Consider the following 27,084-nt stretch of genomic DNA (forward strand, 5'->3'; position numbering starts at 1 on the left):
CCATTTTTGTTTCCACGTTGCTGACTTTTTCAAGGTAGAGCAACATTGGTTGGTAACCAGGGTACGTTTGAGATGACGTCCATGTTGTCCACGTTGTAGAATTTTGTGTTGTTTTTTGCTTGTCTAAATTGTTATTTGCTTGGAGTTAGTCAATATGTGAGAGAGATGGTTGTTGGCAAGGGGTGGCATTCATTTTCTTTCCACAACACACAAACTACAGAAACTTGAGAGGAGATAAAACAAAGATTGAAGAAAATAAATTATTTTTATTATCAAAAACTTATATACATTATGTATACATCACATTTTGTGTAGATCACCATTATTGCAAAAACTGATTGAGTATTTTTAGCATAAAAAATAAATATTACAATATATGTATAGTATATAAAAACTTGTATTAAAACCGATATTTGAGCATACAACCCTGAGTTTGTTTCTAATATATATAAAATTTTATAAAGCTTCTAAAACAAATGTTTTTTTTTTAAACAAGAATGGATTTCTAAAAAGAGACATGTAAAAGATTACATATAGTAATATGATTAACTAGATGATTCTAGTTTTTAAAAATGACTACAATATAAAAAGTAACTTGATGGAATGTGATAGAAGATAAATTATGTTATAAAATAAAAATATAACCCACATGGTTTCCACGTTTAAAATGAAAACACGCATGAAGCAAAAATTAAAAGATGGAATGTTGCACTAAAGTAACAAAATATAGATAAAATATATACAGGTATCATGGTTTGATTAACAACCGTAAATGTTTATTTTTTCAATGTAAGAATACACAGCACCAAAACTTTAGTAAAAATGTAGTGTACTACTCTCTTTATAAAACTTGTCTTTATAGGGGAATCTGGCGGAATGCATAGCACCATAAAACAGTTAGCACCAAAACTATAGTATAAGCACTACTTTTTTTTTATAAAACTTGTCTTTATAGAGTATATTTTCCTCTCTTAAACTATCATTGTAAATGAATATATTAAATATATATAACAGCATGTTATCAGGAGTACAACTATCATGATTTGAAATATGAACTTTAATGATTATCACAATTATTTAGCACCAACTTTAAAACAATTAACATTTAATAAATTATCACAACTATATTGCTTAATAACAAGAAAAACAAAGACTATATACATGTTTTATATTACAGTATAAACATTTCATATACTACTAAGGTCTATTTAATGTTCCCCATCAACCTCTTTAGCATTTTTGATATTTTTACATTATTTTTAAGACCAAATAAACGTTATCTTTTAATCTGATAGATCATATCAGATAATTCCTCTGATGTAAAGCTTCATAAATATTTTGATTTTCTTCCTTTAGAAGTTATCATACTGTATAATTACTAAATATTTTTAATTACAATCAAGCCTCAAGCTAAATAACTGTTGATAGATAAACATGTATAACAATCTTTAAATGTAGAGTATAGGAAATTGTCTTAATTGCAATCAAGTTTCAAAACTAATTAACTGTTAATGGAGAACATCAGACAGATAAACATATATTACTTCTAATTTGAGTTAAACTTCTTCTTAACATAACAAAACAGACTTGTGTAAACATATATACAAAACTTCTAGATATGTATAATATAAACAACACCCTTTAAAGTAACATCATTTCAAAAATCTGACTTATTCCCTATTTTCATCATAAAAATAAATTTAAAGAGAGAAATTAAGCGAAAAATGTATCAATTTATCCATAATTTATAATCATGTCAAACACAGGATGTTGAGTCTTTCTTATGTATGGAAAATTATCACTCTCCTTTGTTAAAACCTTCAATAATAAAAAAAAAAAGCCCCCCTCAATAAACTTCTTAAGATAATATAGCATAGAAATGCTAATATCTCCTTTGTTATCACAATGGATGCTTAGTCATATATAAATTAATCCTAAAATGGCATCTCAGTTAAGTCTAAATGAATTAAATTTATCAACCCAACTTTATTTAATGAATCTTATCATAACCAAGAGAGAAGAATAAGTCCTTTAATATTTAGGAAAAATGTTATACTTTCATTCTATTTAGAAAACTTTATGATGGATCATCGTGCTTCAATCAGTAACTTTCTTTCTCAATTGACTAATTTTGTATCTCAACATATACCAGTAGTGGGGAGTCATTTTTTCCCATGTTATAAGTGTTCAATACAACCTGAGTTGTTTGAAGAAATAAAGAATTGGTATTGTCAGCAACCCATCAACACATTCAGTAGCATGCAATTTAATGTTTCTGCACTATATCATGCTTTGTTGCATGAAAGCAGGGAAACTAGGATAGGATGTCTCATACGAATGAGCGAGACATTTTTGGGAGAACTGATGCAGCAGTGCAATACAGCTAATAGTGTGCAAAGCCGAGACATGCTGCAGATAGGATTAGATATCTTAAAGGACAGGTAAGAAATACTTTAAACATTTTTGTATATGAAGTTACTTAATGAAGCAATATGATTCATAAAGCTAGTCTTACAATGGTATTATTCATAGTTTTATAATTAAGGTGGTATCTAACACCTTACCTAAAATAAATTTGGTTTGTTGAGTTTTCATAAAATTTTAACAAAGTATTTATTTTGAACCTTTGATAAAAATTTCAAAATATTTGAACCAACCATTTCTTTATAAAAATTACACTGGGTATATAACAGTTTAACAAACACTAATTTCAACCATTGAGAAGCTTATTACAATGCCCTTAAATACATATCATAATTAACATTTAGCTGATTTTACAGAGTTATCCCCCTGTAGTGTTAGGTACATCTTAATTACACAAATTATATAGAAGTTTGGTTTGAAAACAAACAAAAAAAAAACATAATACACAAATTAATCACAAATTAAGCCTGTTGGGTGGTATGGACTGTCTGGTGCTTCTTCTTAAAATGAGTGGAGGTGCTGGTAAGGGTAGGATGACTTCCTGGTGTACTGCAGGTGGTATAGGTTGGACTGCTGCTTGGTGTGGTGGTTGATGTTGAGGAGGGTTAATAAGCTGTCTTACAGGGGGGATGAAGTTTCTAATAGCTGGTATTGCATTTAACAAAAGTCTATGGATACGGTTTAAAACCACTAATACACTAATCATGGTAAAGATTAGAACTTGAAATTGCTCTACAAGAAGAAAATAAAAAAAAAAATACAAATTTTATAAATTGTCACTACTTAAATTGTACCAGGCTTTATTATAGAGTTCATCTTCAGAGTTTGAAATATTTTGAGAATGTCTTTTCCTCCAAACAATAAATCCACCTATTAGAAAGAATATCACTGTAAGTAAAAAAAAAAAGAGTTAAAAGCAGTGATATTGAAAAAAAAGAGTTAAAAGCAGTGATATTGAAATTACAATTTAAATTAATAATTATTTCTTTTATCCTAATAGTCCTTATATTTAGGGGCAGTAGGAATCTCCTGTAGAGGAAGACAATGCTCAATTAACCCTCCCCTACTATTCCTCAAACATTTCTTCCCCAAACAAATGAGAGCTATCACCAGAAGTACTACAAGAAAAGAAATAATTTAACTAGTTATGGTATCCATTTCAACATATAAAGAATCATCGTTCTTAACTGGAATGTAGTCTGATTGATAGTAATACTTTTTTAATAAGAACACCAAAATTAAGACAATTAAAAGAAACAAAATTACTCCAAGAAAAATTATATAAACTTTTAAGCTACCTGTTAAAGTGGTGACGGTTGCTACTATCCACGGTGTTGTTGAGTTCGTCTCATTTTCTGTAGTAGTCTAAAATAAAAAATTAAATAATAAACTACATGTACACAAATAAAATAACATAACCTAATCCACACCCTACTACATGTTACAATCAATACACATTTAGCTTTAGCTGAATTTAAAGCATGAGAAATTTATAAGTATAAATGTCTAAAATAGTGAAAATAAGTACTTTCAAAATTGTTTACGTTAATTTTAACAGCAGTGTTTTCATGTTTTTTAGAATACATCACCACAATGCAATGGTTATGTTAAGTAGGGATTCTCTTTGCCCTATAGGTGAAAACCCACCTGTTGATGGTCAGGGAGAGTGCTGGACATTTGGCTGTGCTCGTACACTGCTGATGTTGGAGCGCTTTGAGACCATTCTGTTGAGGAGTCAGGAGAACCCCCCTCCGTATGAGGAGAGGTCTCAACCACACCAGTAGAGGAAACAAGGTCTTCCAGTGACTGTAAACAAAAACAATAATATTTATAGACAGTTATCAAATTTAATATTTATAGTTTTTAACACAAATCTGTTTAATAGAAATACAATTAAAATTATGCTAACAAATATTTCTTTTCTTATATTGTTATACTTTCAAAAGAAAATAAAGGGAATTTGTCTTTCATAAAGTAGGTGTCAATTTTTTGTAAACAATAAAAATGGCGGATGTTGAAAACAAGTTACGTAATAGCATCTTACACAAACTTTATCCGCAATCTGCACTTCCGTGCTAGGGGTTGCTACAATGGCCTGGCAACAATTGTCTATGGTGCATGTTTTGATGGCTACTTTTTCTAACTGCTGGCCAAAAGTCATTAATGTACTGGAACCCGCCAGTCTGTCCAGGGTAATCTTCTTCACTGAAGTCGGCCCATTGAAAATGTAGCTGCCTTCCCCCTCATACAGGCACTGCAGCTCCACTACCTCGTAGCTTTCATCAACCACACTTCTGCATTTCCTTATATTAAGGTCATGCACTTGGCCATTACATACAACAATACTCAACAACAACAAACACTTAGCGGGCACCATTTTTTGATTTTTCAGTTTTTTCTCTGTGAATCGTTTGCGCATGTGCACATAATCAACAGTTTAATTAAAAATAAAAAGGCGGGAGATTATGATTGTGTCAACAAAAAAAAAATAAAAAGAACAATACGAAAAAGAATAAATATGAAAGAATTGAGATGTTGCTATATGATCTTCAACAATAGCATAACTCGAAAAAAAAGGAGGGAACGGAAACATATAATAAGAAAATATTAGGTACGAGACAATGGCACTCAAAAAAAAATTTCAGAAAAAAAATCGAACGTTTTGGGGTTTTTTTTACAATGTAGCTGCTTTAGATAAAGATTTTAAGTTAAGAAACCCAAAAATAAAGCAGATGAAATATTATCACAGTATAGTTTCTAGAGATTCATCAACACGTTGTTTTGTTGTTAAGCGCATTTTTGTTTGCGCACCACATAAACAATTTGGTATAGAGTTGTTATGCGAAACCTAAGAATGGGGTGGTTATCCCTCCATTAGTCCCACCCCATACTTCAAAGTGTAATATTATTGGTTTAGATAATATTAGCTAGAAAAATGAAATAAATATAGTAGTGCGTATTTTTCGTTTACAAGTCAGTACTTCTAACCTTTGTCTAGAAATCTATTTACGATTAAGTGTTATAATGGCAGCCGAAAATGTTCAATTTAGTCAAATTATTACTTCCACTGGTAGAACGGAATACAAAACTCAATTCGGGAGAGGGAAAGTGCTTACCTATAAAAAGTCCGCTAGAGGACTCTTTTATTTAGACTTGGCTGCGTCAAATGGATCAATGAAGCTGAATTTAGGGCTAGACGAGCTGGATGATCTGTTTACACTGAGGGGGCACCTAGAGTCCCTAACTGCATACTTTCCACAGGTAAGACTATTTTCTTTCTTTTTGTTTTTACACGAGGTTCACATGTAGGAGTTTTCTTTAAAAACCAAGGAAAATTAAAGATTATACCCTTTGAGGTGTTTTTTTTTCTCTGTTTGTATGCGCTTACCGTAAACAACAGGAAGGTTTTAAGTATTGTCTATTACCGTTTATCTTTCTGTTTATCTATCTACCTCGCTTTTGTTAGGGGAGATATCGGTGTTCACATTTGCCTTTTATTTTAACTAATTTAATGCAACAATTGAATAACATAAAACGAAGATGTGGTATGATTGTTAATAAGATAACTCTTCACAAGAGACCAAATGATACAGAAATTGTCAACTTTTGGTCACCTTGCGACCATCAACAATAAGCAAAACCCATACCTCATAGTCAGCTATAAATAGCTTCAAAATGATGAATGTAAAACAAACATCCGAGGGGAGAAAAAAGATAACAACCTAATTTATGTACAAAATAATGAACGAAAAACAATATGCACACCACCAACACCTCTCGCAAGTATAAAACTTTCTTCATAACATTTGAGTTTGAGTTTTATTTTATTTTTCATGTTTTAGCCGCTCTCCCAGCCACAGGAGCAGGTTGTACTTAAAGAAAATGTAGCGCCGGTTTATGCACCGCCACCACCACCAACACCTTCCGTAAGTATACATTTATTAATGTAGAGTTTAAATATGTTCAAGAATCATGATTGATTGTTGGTTGCTTAACGTCCAGTGGCAAATATTTCATACATGTTCAGGGTGAGAACAAGTTAACAATACATACAATAGGTAAGTCTTGCAATAGAGGGTGGGTTTTTTTTCTTCTTCTCAAGAATCACCATGTATTCTGAACTTGTTCTCACCCTGAACATGTATGAAATATTTGCCACTGGACGTTAAGCAACCACCACCAACACCTTCCGTAAGTATACATTTATTAATGTAGAGTTTAAATATGTTCAAGAATCATGATTGATTGTTGGTTGGTTAACGTCCAGTGGCAAATATTTCATACATGCTCAGGGTGAGAACAAGTTAACAATACATACAATAGGTAAGTCTTGCAATAGAGGGTGGGTTTTTTTTTTGTTCTTCTCAAGAATCACCATGTATTCTTAACTTGATACACTTAAATGCGAACAAAGCAATACTTGTTTTTTAAGTATAGAATTGAACTTGCAAACAACCTTTTGTCCTTAAAAAAAAAAAAGATAAGCAACACTGAAAGTATTTCATTTCTCTCTGGTTTATTTATTTAAATATTTCATTTTTATTATTGCAGGCACCTCTAACAATAATATATGAAAACGAGACGTCAACTACCACTCCACTTCAAACTATAACAGACCCGATGTGGAGCAAAGGAAATATGATTCCGGTGAGGATGGCCGCAAAGAGACCGATACGTGAAGAATTAAACCCACAGTGGTCTGGGAAGAATACAAAATATGAACAGATTTCCCCTGTGCAAAACAATTTATATGATCTCTCTGAGGAGGAAATGGGAGCCTTTTTCCAATCGATGTGATGATGCTCAATGTGGTGTGACTTTCATTCAATGTGGTGTTTATAGGAATAACATTTATAAATTTCATTACGGACATATATGCAAACAGACTGACACGGTTAGTTTTTTTTTTAAATATTTAATAAATACTATCACTAATATGTGTCTATCTTATAATGTCCATAGGCATAGCTTTCAATTGGGTTCTTCCAGTAACGTTTATCATCAAAACTACACAGTCCTTTTTTCACAACGGTATCCATGAAAAGTTCATGATTTTTACTTCTAATGCACGTCATTGAATTGGTGGTCGTAGTTTCTTCATTCAAACATGTCTTATACATTTCATGTCGGAGAGTCTGTTTTATTTCAGTTTTTGAAATGCCTTTCGCCACTTTTTTTTCCTTTTCGCATGTGATACCTTCTGTAGAGGTCTGGTTATACAAAAGGCTGTACATTTTAGGTCTCAAGCCAACGAATTCTTTTAAAGGAACACCTGAAAAGATTTTTTGAGGCACATGAGAAAGACAATATTTAATAATAATTTAACAGAAAATTCAAAGAAAAAAGGAAAATTTAAAAGAAAATTCAAAAGAAAAAGGAAAATTTAACAGAAAATTCACATGAAAAAGGAAAATTTAACATAAATTTCACAAGAAAAAGGAAAATTTAACAGAAAATTCTAAAGAAAAAGGAAAATTTTACAGAAAATTCTAAAGAAAAAGGAAAATTTTACAGAAAATTCAAAAGAAAAAGGAAAATTTTACAGAAAATTCAAAAGAAAAAGGAAAATTTTACAGAAAATTCACAAGAAAAAGGAAAATTTGAAAGAAAATTTATGTTAAACTTTAGAGAGAGAGAAAAATAAAATGTTTGTTTGAAAGAACTCACCACCAAGCTCATCTTTAAATTTCCCAACGACTTTCTTATATTTGCTGGAAAAGAGATGTTTCGTTTTGTTGAATGAGCCGTAGTTGGAGGTATCGAATAGGTCTTTGATAGGTTTCATGTCTTCATATACATCATCAGTCAGAATCTCATAACACAACGAATCTAAAATGAATTCAGAAATGTTAGCACAATACCAAAGAGGAATCTCTTCCTTTATTCTACTTATACAAAGGAGAAAACAATGAGAAATATTAGAAATTTAAAGAAACAATGGCTTTTATTTTAACAAACAAACAAACAAAAAAATATCATACCTGTATCTGTAAACAGCAAGTTGATCTTGTCACCGTACTGTGGCTTCATCACCTTGTAATGGAATTCATACATCAGTCTCTTTGAAAGGTCTAAAATAGCTTGTCCGGCATAGATGGGTTTATTGAGAGTTAGGTTGATCTGTTGGTTGTGTACTCCAACGAGGTCTTCATTGAAAATTTGGCAGCATAGAAACGACGGCTGAGCTACTAACTTTTTTAGTTTTTCTTCCGAGGCTGAATTGATTAGTCTTAGATTCATCCTAGCACGCAAATTTTCCATACATTTACCAAAAACACTGAAAAAGTAGGAATACTTTTAGATAAGTACTAGAAGCTGACACAAAAACCACAAAACATAATTAAATCAATGTGGGTAATGCGACAATGAGACAACAAGCAAACTCGAGATCTTGACAACACTTTAAAATCTTACACATTTAAAAATAACATAGATATAGGAAGATGTGGTGTGAGAGCCAATGAGACAACTCTCCATTCAAATAACAATTTAAAAAAAAAAGTAAACCATAATAGGCTAATGTACGGCCTTCAACACGGAGCCTTGGCTCACACCGAACAACAAGCTATAAAGAGCCCCAAAAGTGTAAAACCATTCAAACGAGAAAACCAACGGTCTAATCTATATAAAAAAAAAAAAAACGAGAAACATACCTATTACACATCAGTTTGAAAAAGTCCTTCTCAAAGTCGTTGTTTGCCTGTTTTCTCATGTTGGTGTTGAATTCTATGTAGGTTTTAAGCCATGCCTTTTGTTGAAATCCTAATACTCTATGTATTTTAGTTATTTTCATTCCAAGTTCTGTATAAAGTTGTAAATTTTGATAATGCACCACATAGTTTGTCTTTTTCTTCAGAGTTGGAATTAATTTTCGGGTTTTAATCCTAGGTTTCACTTTTTCCACACCATTTGCATTCTTCACAGAATTTAACTTTCCCCATAAATCAGTACTGTATTTCGATAGATCTTTGTCTTCAATGAGTAGATGTTCGGGTGCCAGAGGATAATCGTTATGTTTGTTGTGGAGATGTTCAGGATATTCTATGTCTACTTCTAAAATGTAGCCTTCTTTTGCGTCTGACTCGACTTTCTGTAACTCAAAATGACTAATTTCATCTTCATTTAAAAAATGGAAAAAACCAGAAGGCAATGGTTGAGACATTGCCCAACCGTACAAATTGTTAGCATCTAGATACATGATGTGTTTTTTCACATCTGATTCATTAAAGTCGTCAACATATTGATGATTAGCTCGACTGTATTTTTTGGTAACCATACTGACCCCACCTCGTGTTCCAAGCTCTATCATGTTGTACATGAGGGGATCAGTTATTAAATCCAGGCAGACACCGCTCATTTTCAATGCTGCTTGCCATGCTAAACCTGGACTCGTGAAAAAGTGACTAGCATCCAACTTGTAATATTCAAGAGTCATGTCACGGAATCGTTCGAAAACATCTGCTAAGAGTAGCGTATCTGTTAATACATACAAATTGTGAAAATCCCCTAAGGTTTTCATATTGAACGTGTTCCAGACCTTTTGAGCGTGTTCATACTTTTCATCAGAAATAGCTTCTTTGGTTAAGGAATTATAAAAAGCTGCTTTTGAAGGGAGAGCTGTCTCTTCAAATCTTTCAGAACAATTCACATAATCATAACAGTATTCGTTTTTCTGTAGCAAAAGTTTAGCGTGTTCGTCATTGGGGAAAGCTTTTCGAAATTGTTTGAAATTTTTAAAGCCGTCTGCCGCTAAATTAGCAATTAACGTCTCCAAAGAGCTACTCATGCACTGGTATGTGTCTAAAAACCTCAGTTGTCCAACAGAAAAGGACACATATTTCTCCATATTGTTTGGTATACATGTTAATTTTTTGTCCTTGAATTTACCAGCTTCCGACAGCAAAAGGTGTGCATCAAAGTTCCGCAAATTATGAAAATAGACCGGAATGAAATTTGGATTTTTCAACATCAAGTTGCATCTCTGACAGGCTGCCCCTCTGTAATTGCTATACTTTGGTGATTCGTTATCTTCGTTTATACCTAAATGGTCGTGGTCACGAACTTTGATTATTTTGCCTGAAAATGGTTGATTGCATACATAACAGTTTGTAGCATTTTGAAATTGCGTTTCGGTTTCCACACTCATAATTAACTCCTCATAAATGTTCCTCAATATATCATCTATGTATTCTTCCTCTGTAAATATATTTTCAAAAAAGTGTTCGACTGCGTTCTCTCCTCTGTATACAACGGCTGGCTTGGAATATCTATCATTTGAACTGACCACAACGTAGGAGTAACCACATGGAACAAATTTTGTTTTTTGTGTTGTTGACGATTGATTTGGGTCTGGTTGACAAGTATCCATCTTTTTTGCAAAGCATTCAAAGTCTGCATAGATGACAAAAGGAACACGCATTTGTTTATGAAAGTCTCTAAATTCTAAAATGGCTTCTCCTTCTTTTGGATAAGTCACTTTTTGAAAATCAAACTTATTACAATATAGTCTGTGTTCATTTAATAAGTCTTGTCTTATGAATCCGTGAAGACATCTTCTACAGTAAAACCGTTTGGTGTGAAATTTAGTCATTGATCCAAGGAAACGATCTAACTTTTTGATCCAACAGTAGTGAGTTTCCCCGTTCTGTGATAAATACAATAAATCGATCTCCCTATCTACATTTTCTAACTTTGTTAAATATAGTGGGAACACTTCTTCGCTTTCAAAGCCAAAAACATTGATTGAAATATTGTTTTGTTTCTCAAATTTCTCCATTTTTGTTAAAGACACAGGATATTCAATATCGTTCATGTTCAATTCATTTTCGTGTGCCGTATAATGTGACTTCCGATATGGATTATATTCCATCGGATGTAGGGCTGCCAGTACAGACCATAGGAAACACTTTTGGTCATCATTTCTAATGTTGATAATTCCACCAGTGGCCTTAATTTTGTATGGTAATTCCATATAATTTGAACCAGCTATGGGTGAGTATGGTAAAGTATGTACTTCGAGGCATATAACTTTATTCAATATCCAGTTAGATCCCTTGTTGATAAATTCTTCCATTACTCTGTTAATCGTTTGGAAAGCTTCATTTAAATTATGATCATTACTCTCATTCTGAAGAGATATGTAACTTTTGCTGCGGAAATGTGGGTGTGCCTTTTCTTGTTGTCCATCATCAATATCTCGAACCATCTTCACTCGAGCATTTACATACCATTTGACATTTTTTTGTTTCTTTTGCTGAGATACTATTATTTCTTCAACATCAGTTTTCGTATTAGCCAAAAAACGTAATAAATCATATTTTTCATCACCAATAGGCATAAGGTCTACACGATTCACTGATTTGTTAATGGCGCTTTTCTTAAAACGAAACCGTTTACGTTTTATCTGACTGACAACTGGCTCCTCCGTTTTAGGCATTCTACCTCCTGTTTGGTTTAACGGATGATGGTTGGCAACATGGGTGAATAAAGAATCAACATCATCAAAGGAGACATCACAGTGTCTACATGTAAGTTGCTTAGATAATTGTTTATCTCGTTTGTTTATTGTGCGCTGTCCAGAACACTTATTACCATGTTTGACTAAATTATGTTTTTGCGTAAACGATTTCCCACACGCTAAACACTGAATTCTGTTAAAATGTGAATTCATATGTCTGTTCAAATTTCTGTTGTATTTGAAAGTTTTATCACAAATATCACAATTTAACTTTGGTCTTTTGACATCAACATTTTCAGCACATGATTTCTTACGTTTGAGTTTATTCTCAACCTCTATGGCTGCCTTCACCAACATACCATCATCAGATTCGTTAAAATGTAAATCATTGGTATGAACACCGCGGTGAGCCATGCTTTTCACTTTACACAAAATGATAACAGCTACCTAATTTCCTCAATTTAAATACACGTGACGATGTCACATGACATCTAAATTCGAAACGATAACCATTTCATCTTTGGTTTTTGTTTACTTTTCTCTTGCAGCATTGTTTTAAGGGACATAGCGATATATGGTTTACTTTCCTCGTGTTGTGTAATTTTTCTCTTTTTGTTTGACTTCTTCAATTTTTCAGGTTGAAAGTCCTCTACTAACTGTTTACTTTCCAAGTCATCGATATTTTCTGGTTTATCTTTCGGCTGATCTTGATCTCGATTTTCTCTTTTTTCCGGCAATGTCTCTGGATTTTTTAATTGTTCATACCTCAGTTTAGGAATCAGAATCAGTTCGCGAGACATAACGGAGATATGTCTTTAGGAAAATAGGAAGCAGTCCTCTTATTTTTAATAAATATAATTTTCTCTGTTTATATGCTGCTCCTTTGGAAACAATTTTACGTATGAGCTTCTTTTTCTTGGTCAGCAAAGTTTTATCAACACTTGAAATGGGGCAAACTCCTTGCATCACATTGTATATTATTTCAACCAACCATTCCAACTGTTCCTTGCTTAGTGATTTAATCGCTTGAGAAATTTGTTTTGCAGTAGCATTCAAAAGAAAATGTGCTAAATAGTCCTTCATTCTGCAGAGTGATATACGATAGGTGTCTGTCCAACTCCACGATCTGTTGTCAACTGATATGTTTTGTCTGTATGTGGATTTAAATCAATAATTAATGGGCGATAGGCTACAGATGTCGCCTTCTTGTATGCATCTAAAAAGTATTTAGACTGTCTGGGAAAAATCTGCCTACCAAGAGTTTGAATTTGTAACTGATCTCTATAATTCCGAAATAAAACAAAGTAATGGCAATTGAGGGAGGCTGTTCTCATGGCTTTACCTTTACAATACAAGTTATGTAGAATCTGAATCAAAGTGATTGAATTATGGTGAATTCCTACAGTTAAGAGATGAACCAGTTCTTTACTATCTGCAGATTCCACCATCAGGTCATCTAAAACAAGAACCTTATGCCCTTGTAAAGTCCCCCATTCTGATAAAACATCCATATGGGGGAAACCTTGAAAAAATTCAATGTTTGGTATTGCTGATTTCATTTCATCGAAAACTGACTGCCAAATACTGTAACAGTAAAATATCTTCGACGGTGGTACTTGAAACATACCATCTGCATTTTCAAGAAGGTTTTTGGTATACATTGTTTTTCCTGAATTTGACGGACCAACAATGAATATTGATGTTGGACTCTGAAATTTGAGCAAACTTTCCTTCTCCCACCAGTCAACCATACTGTTCAAGTGAAATAATAAAAATAGCTGAGAGACAAACTGTTTTATATGTAAAAAAAAGAGAGGCAACAACAACACCAACAATAACATATAAGCATTAATTTTTTATTTTGATACAAGATTGATTCACAACATTACACACATTGTTCACACAGCAATGAAACCGATTGTCTATAAAACTGTACACAAAATTGTCATTCAATTGATAGTCTTCTGAAAACACATCTGTTATCTGTTGCATGGTAAATCCTCTCACACGACACATTAAATAAAACAAACAATATTGTCCACACACAACTGTGTCATCACCTTGTAGTCTTTTCTCGTTTGATTGTATGTATGCATAATTCCGCATGAATTTGTTAAAATAAACAGTGAGTTCTTTTTCTGAATACCCAAAAGAGTCAAATACTTCAAGACTGTTCTTTCTATTACAGAAAAATGCTACCCAATGTCTTCCTGGTAAGCCTGCGACATCTGTATTGGCTATCACACCCATTCCTGGTAGTAGGTGAACTTGAGACAGTTCATCAGATGAGAATACACCAAGAACAGATCGTTGTAAGTCAACGTCTGAAACAATGGCACACTTGAGCTGGTAAGTATTCATTCTAAAATGATGTTTCTTTCTAAATTTATTTCAAAATAAGCTGGAAACTCTGCATACACAACACACGTGGACGCTTTCGGCAGTGGTGCATTGAAATTGACTTCTAGAGAACAAGTTCCTTGTTTCACTAAGTTTAAGTACTGTCCCTCGTCGCTGAAATTTGGTTCTATTTCAAAACAATATAAAGCATTTCCTCCTGCTATATCATTTCTACTCAACTGATTTCCACTGTCTCTCATCCACTTGTTAGTCACTTCAAACATACTATTAAAAGCAGGTAGTATAGTTCGACTCGTGGCTCCATAGTTTAACTGCATAATATTCCCACCTACAGGAACTTGGTTCAGTTTGAGCGTTATTTGACTAAGGTTGAAATGTTGAAAGTTGAATGGATTTAACGTATATGAACCACTAGAACTAGCGGACTCTGTAAAAGCTATAACGCAACGAGTCGGTCGGAGCCCGTTGAACAAATTATTGTAATTGAAACTAAGACTCCCAGCAGGTATAGAAATAAGGCGCACTTCTGTTCTGGTATAGGGATATCTAGCATTTGTTGTTTGTAGTTTCTGCGCATGTGCCATAATGACAGCAGGGTTTAAACGTATTTTGCACACTTTTAACACTATGTCATCGATGATGACTTGAAAATTTGGATCTTTTTCACTTGTCATCAAAGCAAACTCAGGTCTTGAACGGTAAAGTTTAACATTAATAGCTACTTGATTCAGCATGTATCTGTCCAGACTACATAAATCATGAAATAACGGACCTTCTAAATCACACACTTGACTTTGAGTAAAATACTGTGCGCGATCGAATAAGGAAGAATTGCCACCATTTTCTACATCACTATCATCAAAATGTCCTGGTTGATCTTTTTTCCATAACTGGCTAGTCAGCTGAGATTTTTTTGCTTCAGATCCAAAAGATAAAAGAGTTTGTATCATTGCCTTGTATGGATAATGTGTGGTAGTTGATGTCACCAACTTATTTTGTAATGTTATATCAATCTGTGAGAACATAGAATGTAGAAAATTGTTAACTGGACCAACATACTCAGTAGGTTTTAGACTGTCTCCATTGATATGTTTTATTCTCGCTTTTACATATAATTTTGTTTTTCTCAAATCTATATACTCCAGTGAATTTTGGGCTGCAATGTTAAATTCTACTGGCGCAGTTCCAGTTAGCTGTGCTGTTGACCTATGCTCATCATAATACACTGAATCAATCGCTGTCTGTGTTGGTGGTAATGAAAACAGATCCAAACCACTTGGCTGAGCTTCTTGGAACCCATCTAACGATAAAGCAGCCATTTACTTGAATATGTCTTTGAAGGTTTTCACAGAGCTTTGCAGTTTTTTCTTGTTGGTTTTTTTCTTCGTATGTCTCTTCTTGTTTGATGCTTTGGTTGTCTTTCTTGACTTTTTGTGCTTAGTCAACTTTTTGGTGGTTTTACTGGGCTTTTTGGAGGTCTCGTTCGTTCGACGTCTTTTGGAAGAATTGGCATCATAACTAGATGGCTTTCTTTTTAATGTCTTTTTCTCTCTTTCAACCATGTCCTTGGCCATTTCATCCGTTTGATGGACGGGGGAGACAAGTTGAATTTTTACTTTCTCACCAGAAGGGGTTTTGGTTGGTATGCCGATTGGTGTAATGGATGACCTTGAGGTTCCAGTTAGAGACCCACCTCCGATTTGTTTTTGACCTTTGTTAGTATTGTGATGACCTTTTCTGTCTAGCTTCTCATAATAATTAATCCAGCTTCCTACATTTGGCACATACATCTTGTTCATTTTTAAAAGAATGGAAACGATTTGAAGTGTAGTGTTACCGTTGCAGGAATATCTAAAAATGAAGCTAGATTGTTGTCACCATCAGTTATATAGATATCAATATTATAGAGGTCATTTATTTTTACAGGAACATAATGCGGAACTTCGAAAATGTTTGACCAGTTTCCCATAGAGGCTGCACTTAACCTTCGAAGAAGTGGCTTTTGTTCTCCATCGACAATAGATTCACCACAAATATTAGAATACAGGTAAATGGATTCTGATTTAGATATGCTACTTGAAATGTCTGCTTCAACTAAGGCAACTCTCCAATTTCCATTCAAAAACACAGGTGAATTCAGTTGAGAAGAAAAAGTATATGCTTTGTTGTTTGGAAAATAGTTCAGAGATTTTTCACTATTGAATGTTATGTAGATGCTCATCTTCAGGAGTCATTTGGATCTGTGATATCCTCTTCATTCAACCACTGATTATATTTATTTGGCCACCCTTCAAACTTAACTAACCACTGAACCCGTCCATTTCTCTTACGTTTTCGAATTTTTTTTTCTACATACCACATAACATCTTCATCCTTGTTCACTTTAACCATCTCTGATTCATAAAATAATCCTTTTATGGAAGTTCCATCATACTCCTTTATTCTATAAACCGGTATAGCCTGCATTCGAAATCTTTGGCTAACTTTAAAAATTTCTCTTGTGAAATGTTCATCATATGAACGGTCAAATAGCATAGAAATGTAAGAAATACGAACGAAGTCATTAGCCTTAAAGTGGTATGATCGAGGCTTTTTTGATGTTATTTTCTTTGGTTTTAAATACATATATGCCCATATATCTGCTTCGTTTGTTTTGCTGACGTCTTTTGGTTGGATATTGTTCAAGCTTCTATGTGGAGTAGAATTGTATACTTTAACAATATCTTGAAGTACATCCAAGTACCTATGATTTCTCCTCTCTGTGAAGTATCGATACATCATATTTTTCACAGTCTTGATAACTCTTTCAGCGTAGTTAGCCTTTGTTTCTGAATTCTGTGTGGTGAAATATTGTATACCTTCATTTTTCAGATATGATTTCATTATGTTGTTGTTAAATTCTTTTCCTTTATCAGTTCGAATCTTTTTACATTTTCTGTTACCAGCTAAAATTTTCTTCATTGCCTCGACTACAACTTTTGCTGATTTATTTTTCAGAACCTGAATCCACAGATACTTTGAAAAGATATCCACGACGACTAATAGGTATCGAAACTGACCGTTTTCACTTGCAATGTTTGACATATCAGCGAGGTCCATGTCCCACTGATCATCAATTCCAGATACAATTACACGTGCACGACGAAAAGAATGACGGAGTTCCTTTCTTAAAGTGTAACTGTCTTGACTTCGTAATAGTCTTTTTATCCTGGATCGTCCAACATTAGTGATTCCTTTGGATTTTAATATTCTGTATATTTTTTCGGGACCTACATGTGTGTTTTTATATGTGTTTGATATTAAATCATTTATTCTATCTTGTGTGTTCATCTTGGATTTTTTTTCATTCTATGAAAGGTAAGACCTGTTCCCTTTGTATTTAAGGCTGATAGTCTTGGTTTGGTATCTCTACTGAAGTAAAGTTTTGAAAGCGAGAAGGAATTTAAATTTTACTGACACTTTCTTCAATTGAGATACCTAACCAATATGCACTTTGTGAAAATATAATAAAGAGACAAAAAACAAAATACAAGTAACTAACTTTTATTGAAATATCATTAGAAACAGTTCAAGCATCTCATTGTTCGTCTAGTAAATGCAACAGAGGCTTAATCAGGAGTGGTATTAATTTGTGATACACTAACAGTACTCGTCTTTTCCTGCTTACACTAATTCTCCCACTGGCTAAAAACTTAATAGTGTTCCGAAACTCTCGAAGTTTTCGTCTATGTACTATACTAATCATAAGTGTTGCATGATAAATTTTATATGCAATGTGTGAAATGGTTCGAATTTGATCATCGGAACTCTCCTCAATCAATTCTTTTCTTCTTCGGGGTCTATCATAGTAAAGTTCTTTCAGGAAGGTTGAGTTTTCAAAAATACGTCTGTTCATGATGAGTGTTTCACATCAAATGATAACCAATGTTAATGATCGGTGTGTTTTAAATTAATTTAATTCGTTTGTGAATCTTTCTTCCAACAACACCAATCGTTTGCACCAGTGTGACACATTTTTGGTACTTGGTTTATGTAGAATGCACCAATCCTTTAATGTAGATAAAACGTCATTTTTATAGTCATCTGGTACATCCATGAGCTTCACTTGATTGAACATCTTCCTAACCATGTCCTTCTCCGCTATCTGTTTATAAGCAATATCGAAATAAGTTTCTAAATGTTCCATTTTTGTCCACATTAAACAAGTGTGTTGAATCTGACTCGGGTGGTTTACTTCACACCCATAACAATGTTCTTTCACAATATCCGGTAAACAGTCTAAGACCATCCTAGCATACAAATATTTAAGTGTGTGATGCATAAGTTTCTCGGCTTTTTCAAATGTTGCATCCATAGTGTCTTCTCTCTACAACAATCAATCTGTAAATGAACGGAATTCGAGGATCTTCTTATAGTGTATCTCAGTCATTACGTAACATTCTTATTTCATAAGTATGTTGGACAAGGTTTTACTAGATACCATCTTTGCAAACAAACAATTTGGATCCCATTTTATATGTTCTGTTTCGATATCGTCTTCTTTAGTCCACTTTTTTAGAGTAATGTCACAATAAAAACATGTCACTCTATCTCCTATATCGGTGTAAAAAAAACCATTATGAGCTAGATCTTCTGGCTTTTGTTTAATCTGTTCCGGCCAATTTGTATATGTTTGCATTCTATTTGTGAAATACATCATATTCAGATGGGCTGGTTTGAAACGGAGGATGTCTGAAAAGTAACATCCCGAGTCTGTTTCTAAATCCATGATTAATCAGTAAAGACTAACATTTACTTATATACCACCACCACCTGAAGTCTCTACAATTTGTATAATTAAATCGTACTTCCAGTCTTCAACCTTTAATTCAACAATGTCATAAAGCTGCTTTAATTCTATGAATCTACTCAAACCATACTTAAATAATAAGATATATATCTGCCCCTTTTTTGTTGATAACAAAACCTGGTAATGTAACCTCAGAATTTTCATTTTAAAATTATTACCAACATATATCGTCAAAAATAAATATAGTAACGTAAAAAAAAAATGGATGCCGCTCACTTAAATAACAATTTAGACAAGCAAGGCAACCCAAAATTCTACAACGTGGAAACAAAAATGGACGACAAACGTACCCTGGTTACCAACCAATGTTGCTCTACCTTGAAAAAGTCAGCAACGTGGAAACAAAAATGGACGACAAACATACCCCTGGTTACCGACCAATGTTGCTCTACCTTGCAACGTGGAAACAAAATGGACGACAAACATAACCTGGTTACCAACCAATGTTGCTCTACCTTGGTCAAAAGTATCACACGTGGACACAAACATTCCACCATCACTAGCACAATATTTACATAAGCTGCTCTACCTGCTCTACTGTTTTCTTATCCCTATTCTACTACTACTTCAAGCTCTAAATGACAAAGACTTTCAAATATACAGTCCGCCAAAAGTTAAGCACCACCTATCTTTGTTGCATCGAAATTTTGTTCATTTAAAAAAAACAGTTAATCCTCGAAAAAGAGAAAATATTCATGCAGCAATTTTGCTAGCATATGCCATAAACAAACCATAAACTTAAGTTTGGTCACTGATGCAGGTTCTATGCATTTGAATTTTGCATTCATAGAAATAGTGAAAATTACACAAATCAGAAACGGAATTTAAGTTTTACTTTGATTTTATATTTTTACAACAATTAATCAACCAAAATCATTAAAAGTCTCTACAAATAATCTTTGGTATATTCGGCAAATTTAATGTCAATATTTAAGTCAATAGGATGTGTAACCACCTCTCTTCCGGTACAGTTCCACAACACGGCGTCTCATACTCTGTACAAGCCTTCTGAACTTTAGTTGAGCAAATTTATTCCATTCATCAACAATTGCCCCTCTTAAATCGCCAAGATTTTGCAAAGGTGGATCTCTGCGATTGAGATTTTTTCCAATGGCATCCCAGACATGTTCGATAGTGTTCAGGTCTGGAGACATGGAAGGCCAAAAGATAGTGTCAATGGCTTCTTGATCTTTGTAATCGGTTACAATCCTTGCCCTGTGTGGTCTAGCGTTGTCGTCCATGTACGAGGGTCTTGACGCAAGTTGGGGATTCTCAAAATGAGGGACTACAATGTTTCTAAGCACCAAATCCCTGTATGTCTGTCTGTTCATGTTACCCTGCTAAATATGCATATCTAGCTTACAACAGTATGAGAAGAAACCCCATACTGTAACACCACCATCAACGATTGCTGTCGTTGGGCAATTGTTGTTTTGGTGATAGGCAGTTTTATTTCCCCGCCAAACTCGTATTCTGCCGTCTATTGCTCGTAACAGAAACCAACTCTCATCTGACCAATGAATATTTTGCCAGGTTCTCATGTTCCATCGTTGATGGTCATTAGCCCTTTGAAACCTGATTATACGGTGCCTGGCTGTTAGGACACGTCTTTTGACAACACGACGTGCTCTTAGGTAGCCTCTATGAAGTCGACGGACCAATGTTCGAACACTAACACGACCACCTGGAGGCCAGTGGTGTCTAAGCTATGGGGCAGGAGTAAATGGGTTGGCTTTAGCACGACCAATAAGTAGTCTGTCATCACGATAGGTAATTAAACGGGGTCTTCCTGGCCTTAGTCTATCATTTACAGTTCCTGTGTCAATATGACGTTGTAAAAATCTGACAATGACGGTGCGATTAACATTGAAATGGTTACCAATGCTCCTAGTGCTCCTACCGGCATTTGACATGTCAATTGCTTGTCAACGTTCAGTCACAGATAATTTACCGCTTGCCATATTTCACAGTGACTTGGTGAAGGTCAAATTTCACCTGTACGCGGGACAGTAGGAAGATGATTTAAAGGCATCGAAAAAGTGTATTTGTAAAAGTGCAGATGACAATTAATAAAAGGTTGCTTGGCGGGTATATCGGAGTTTAATTTTTTTGGTCGTAATGAATTTTCCTAGTGTATGCGATAGGCAATTCATAAAACCAAACATAAATGTTTTTTTCGCAATAGTTAAAAAAATATTGACAGATATATTTAGGTGGTGCTTAACTTTTGGCGGACTGTATATATGCAATCAACACAAAGTCCCTTAAATAGCAAAATTAAATTCACAAATTAAGATGACCTTAATGCAATGAACAGGGAACGAACTCCGTTTACTAACAACTGAGAAAACAATAATCACAGCTTCATGTACATGTTTGTAGTATAATGTTCTGACAACAAATGGTATATAGTTGAACTTTGATCGATGCATGTGAATAGTGCTGGCAAATGTTCAAAACCACAGCTTTAGTAAATATTTTTTCAACGGTCCAGAAAATTAACCAGTCAGATATTCATAACATAAAAATAAGAATATATGGTATGATTACTTATGAGGTAACTATCCACCAGAAACAAAATGACATAGATGTTAGCATTCATACGTCACTACAGCATTTAACAATGAGAAATACCCATACTGCATTACAAGCTACAAAAGAATCCGACATGACAAATGTAAAAACGGTCAAACGACATAACCAACGGTATGTCATTATTTATGTACAAACCAATTATCAACGAAAAGCAGGTGTAATTCCCGGCAACAAACGACAACCATTGAAATTCAGTCTCATGATTTTGGTACAGGCACACAGCGACCTTGAGGGGGGGGGGGGGGGGGGGGGGTAACCATGTTTGCGGATGCCTAACCCATCACTAACCTAGGACAGTGGTGGTAAACCGCAACATATATCAATAAAAGTGCTGTTCCTTTGCTTTTTGTGTTCTTGCTGTGCATGTACTGATTTTGTGTCCTGGATGGATACCCCATATCCGTTCTTTTCTATTATGTAAGAAATAATAGTAAAAACCAGTTGAAAAGGGGTTGGGTTGACTCATCAGATTGATTCAAAGCTAAGATAACAACTAACAAGAAGACCAATATACTCCATACTTTAAGACCTATCCTAGAATATGCTTCTCCAGTATCGGACCCGCACCAAATCACCATCACACCAGATATCGAGCAAGTACAGAGACGAACAGCTCGCTTTGTCTATAGCTTCTATCAGAAAAAATCTCCAGGATGTGTAACTAAATTACTGGACCAACTTCAGTGGGAATCTAGAACAGAAGATGGAAACAGAGTCTTGTGCTGTGTTATAATCCAAACATCAGTTTGTTTAATGACGTTCGGGACTCCCTCTAGCTGGACGTCTACGACTATAGTATAGATGAAATTAAAAAAGGCAGCAGTGAGCAATTTGAATTATATCATATATGCCTGAAAACCCAAGATACTTGCAACACAGCGAGGTCCACAATGATGGTCGCATGTGGGGTACTCATACATGTTGATTTATTCTTTGGAGTCGTTGTACACCCCAGGCGGATCCAAAAGGGAGGGGGGCTGCGGGCCGCCCCTCCCTTTGGTTGATTATATAGCCCCCCCCCCCCCCTTTATGAAAAGTTCTGGATCCGCCACTGTACACAGATTGTTAATTGATATATCAACAGCACTGAGAACTGCATTTGATATAGATAAATCCAATTCTAATTTGTTCACATTACATGTACAATGTATCAGGTCTTACAATAAGTATATTTCGTCGTGATGATAATTACTATTTGCTTTGATTCACATGCTGGAGATGATAAGGTTTCCCATTTTCAGATGATGCTGCTATTTTGCTAACATTTTCAAATCTGAATGAGCTGATACTATATGTATAATCATCAATATACAATGCCGCAACAATGGTGCTGAGTTTAACCTATCAGCTGTATTTGTATAAGTATTTGTAATATGTGATATTGGCAGATCGAACTGACTATGTAAAGGCTCTAGTTTATGACTTGGATGCGTTAACAATGATGGTGGTCGATAAAGATATCCAGGATGTTAATCCAAAACCAAACCGGTATTTTAGGTATATATATTAGAATTCATCTTCCTGAACATAGTACCCATATATAATAACCATACACCTAATCGCTTTATGGAATTCTGTCCCAGCTGACCTGAGAATCTGTCCTGCTTCAACCATTGACATCATACAACAATCACTTTTCCATTGTGACGTCAGATATTTTGTATTATGACGTCAAAATTTTGTGAACCTTTGTGATGGCCAGTAATTGCAGACAAATAGCAATGAGTAGGATTCAAAGCAATCTTTAATAAATCAACTCTAATGAAATATTCTTATATACATAGATGATCACATGACATCATGAACATAGAGTTGCTTTACTAGTGCCGAAAATAAATTTTTCAAATGCATCTATTGAAATTAAATTATTGCATGCCTTTCATAAGTTCTGCTTTGGACATAACTGAATATCAATGCCGAATATAATGGAAGCATACATTAAGGTAAATTTCTTTATTTTTCACATACATTAGCATCTGACAGCATTGAATGATATGATATGAATCAGCAGATTTATCCTTGTTTTAGAAGTTCAAGAAGAAGTTATATATTTTACTTAGTTGGGTGGATAACATAACATTTATCTTGTCATTATAATATAAAAAAAGAAGATGTGGTATGATTGCCAATGAGACAACTCTCCAAAAAAGACCAAAATGACACAGAAATAAACAACTATAGGTCACCTTGTGGCCTTCAACAATGAGCAAAGCCTATACTGCATACATTTTAGTCAGCTATGAATGGCCCCGAAATGACAACGTAAAACAATTCAAACAAAACCAATGGCATAATCTATGTTTGCTCAGCATTCATCATGAAAACGATCACATTACAAATTATTTTAGGAAAGCACTGTGTAAGCAGACATTTCAGGAAGCAACAAGTCTGTAGGCTGACTGTATATTATCTGAACAAGTTCATTTCTTGTCAACTTCATATATATATATAATCATTTCAAACATTTTAATAGATGTCATCCAAATTTGGTCTATTTCTTTTAGCTTAATATTCTTGCTTTTTCAAAGTCATGTTCATTTATTTTTCCCAGAAATATGCGGTTACAATTGGTACCGTTTATGTTATTAAAATACTACATTGGCCTTTCCTCTATTCCACTTTTTTTCACCCCATTACAATTTATGTACAGAGCAATATTCAGAATGGATGAAAATGCAAAGCAAGAAAACAATTTTCAACATAATAAGCTAAAAACCGGCAAGCTTTTTGGAAAAGCTATAATTGTATTACCAATAATTAACAAGTTCTGGATCGAATCCGATACCGATACCAATAGGATAGTATGTCACATGTAATTTCCGGTTGTAGTTAGAACACCAGGACGGTTCAAACAAAGATTTTGAAAGCAAAGAAAACTGTGCGCCTTATAATCAGCATGACTTTATCAGAGGACAATATAAATACTAAAAATCCAGGCTAAAAATAAGGCTTAGGTAATTTAATTCAGTCACGGACCCGCGGGTGTGTTCTAGTACTGCATTATAATTGCCTGTTTAGTTGTAGACAGAAAAAAATTGATCATCATCACTGAAGTGTCTACTTCTTTTTCAGTTGCTGGAATAAGTGAAATATCCGAGAGCGATCGGAGGTGAAGTGAACTAATTCCATAGAACAGATTGAATGTAAATCAAACAAATTATCTCATGAATAATATTGTGTATCATTCATCATTTTGACGTCAAGCATTTGCATGGTAGAAAACTTTCTGTCCTACATTTTTCTTTGACCATTTTTTGCGTTTTGTTCTTTCGTGTGCTTTAGCACCCTTATACATGTGTGCATCCAAACATCTTAAAATTGTAGTGTACATCTCAACGGAAAAATATTTTATCTCTTTCATTTTATTGTGGCAACCTTAAAAAAAGTTTGTTTGTAAACTGACATTCTTGTATAAAATGTCTCATTTTATACATTTTTTTAAAATTTACCAATCAAAAAGGGTCATTTAAATGACAAATTGAGAACTACTATGTATCATGACCGTTATTGCTTGTGTCTATAGCCAGATTGAGGCATAACTTGTAACAAGACATTTATTATTATAATGTTTTATTCAGACTAGTTTTGATTATTGAATAGACGTGATACGATTGCCAATGAGACAGATATTCACAAGAGGCCAAATGACGTTGATGTTAGGCAACTATGTGTCACCGTATGGCCTTCATCAATGAGCAAACCGATAATATATAGTAAGCTGAAAAGAGCCCCGAAATGGCAAAATGTAAAACAGTAAAAAAGGGAAAAGCCAACGACCCAATTAATGTACAAATCAATAAACGAAAGCAAATATGATGGACAACGACCAACGACAACCATTGAATTAGAAGCTCCTGGCTTGGGACAGGCGAATACAAAAGGGATTAAACATGTTAGCGAGCGCCCAACCTTCACCTTTACTCGGAACAATGGTGTAATAACGCTATATAAGACCAACTTTTAAATTCGACTCATTAGATCGACACAAAATCATGTCGGGGCCTTTTATAGCAGACTTTACATTCTGTGTTTTTCTCACTTTTAAAGACTACTGTTACACATAGTTTAAATCCGCTTCATTTTGACTATGTTGGATAGTTGTCTCATTGGAAATCATACCTTATAGCCTTACATTCATTATAAGCACAAAAATACTTAACAAAAACACCAAAGACATAAAGAAGCCATCTAAGAATAATATACTCGCAGTAACTGAAAACCAGTTTAAAATCAAGTACAACTAACAGATAAATCTTGTTTCCCAGACTAAAATCCCTCATTACTTATACAATGTATTTAGTTTAAAGACTCATTAACCATTTGTAAATAGTCTGAAAAACATGACCTTGTGTTATACATAAAAGCGTATGATGGGGCCAAAGAAACATTGCCGTCCAAACAATTTCGTCCATTTGTCTTAAATCTTTGCATAGAGTTTCCCGTGTGAAAAATGAAAAATCTTAAACTAGAAAAGGCCAATTATAGCTGTTTATATTAGATTTGATTAAAGAAAGTTCCTTTGGATAAATTTCGACAGTATTTTTTAAAGAATGTTTGATTATCTAACGTAAACCTTATCATTAAGGTAACGGTACTAAGTCAATTAAATTGAATTTAGAGAGGTCATTACTGAGTTTGGCCATACATTGTGATTATCACACTACCATCTGTGTATGTGCGGGTTTTGTTTAAACATGATGCCTAGTTTATGGCAAGCCGTTTTACTATTTATTCTAACTTCAAGATATCTAATAAACTTTATAAAACATCTCGTATAGTTTATAAGTTATCTTATATAGTTTATAAGATATCACATATAATTTTCTTTATAAGATATCTTATAAATTATATAAGGTATCTTCAAAACTATATGAGATATCTTATATACTATATGAGATATCTTATATACTATACGAGATATCTTATATATTATATATATTATAAAAACTAGATTATATAAGATATCTTATATATTATATAAGATATCTCATATAGTTTATGTGATATCTTATATAGTTCATAAGATATCTTATAAAGTTTATAAGATATCTTATATAGTTTATAAGATATCTCATATAATTTATAACATTTCTTATATAATTTACTTTATACTTTATAAGATATCTTATATATGATATGAGATATCTTATATATTATATACGATATTTTATATATTATATAAGATATTTTATATGAGATATCTCGAAGTTCGAATAAATAGTTAAACGGCTTGCCATACTTAGTCTAGTTCTTTATTTCAATGAATGGAAGGCTATATAGAATGTACTCAATTGGTAAGCAACCCAATAATGACAGAACTAAAAAAAATATCTAGAGATCGTGAAAGTACGATAGTTGTTAAGAAATTTTAAAAAAAACGAAGTCGAAGGAGGACGGA

At 33.7% G+C, this 27,084-nt stretch overlaps 1 protein-coding gene and 2 long non-coding RNA genes across 3 annotated transcripts; 1 reads left to right on the forward strand and 2 right to left on the reverse strand.

Annotated features, from left to right (window-relative positions):
- Nucleotides 1-246: 246 nt before the first annotated feature.
- LOC127710838 (uncharacterized) lies at nucleotides 247-4,535 on the reverse strand. Its single transcript, XR_007986353.1, has 3 exons — nucleotides 4,469-4,535; nucleotides 4,072-4,230; nucleotides 247-3,789 (listed from the first exon to the last, which is right to left on the reverse strand). It is a non-coding gene; the product is annotated as an uncharacterized LOC127710838 (long non-coding RNA).
- On the forward strand, nucleotides 2,330-17,558 carry LOC127710837 (uncharacterized). Its single transcript, XR_007986352.1, has 7 exons — nucleotides 2,330-2,441; nucleotides 4,004-6,350; nucleotides 6,976-7,318; nucleotides 11,857-11,951; nucleotides 14,070-14,230; nucleotides 16,169-16,289; nucleotides 17,240-17,558. It is a non-coding gene; the product is annotated as an uncharacterized LOC127710837 (long non-coding RNA).
- Nucleotides 7,309-10,738, reverse strand: LOC127710836 (uncharacterized). The gene is made up of 2 exons (XM_052216796.1): nucleotides 8,092-10,738; nucleotides 7,309-7,696 (listed from the first exon to the last, which is right to left on the reverse strand). The coding sequence occupies exon 1, from the start codon at nucleotides 10,568-10,570 to the stop codon at nucleotides 9,041-9,043; it is 1,530 nt and encodes a 509-aa protein (XP_052072756.1). The 5' UTR covers nucleotides 10,571-10,738; the 3' UTR covers nucleotides 7,309-7,696; nucleotides 8,092-9,040.
- Nucleotides 17,559-27,084: the final 9,526 nt, after the last annotated feature.

This window comes from Mytilus californianus, unplaced genomic scaffold (genome assembly GCF_021869535.1).
Source record: "Mytilus californianus isolate M0D057914Y unplaced genomic scaffold, xbMytCali1.0.p SCAF_8, whole genome shotgun sequence".
Taxonomy (NCBI): Eukaryota; Metazoa; Mollusca; class Bivalvia; order Mytilida; family Mytilidae; genus Mytilus; species Mytilus californianus.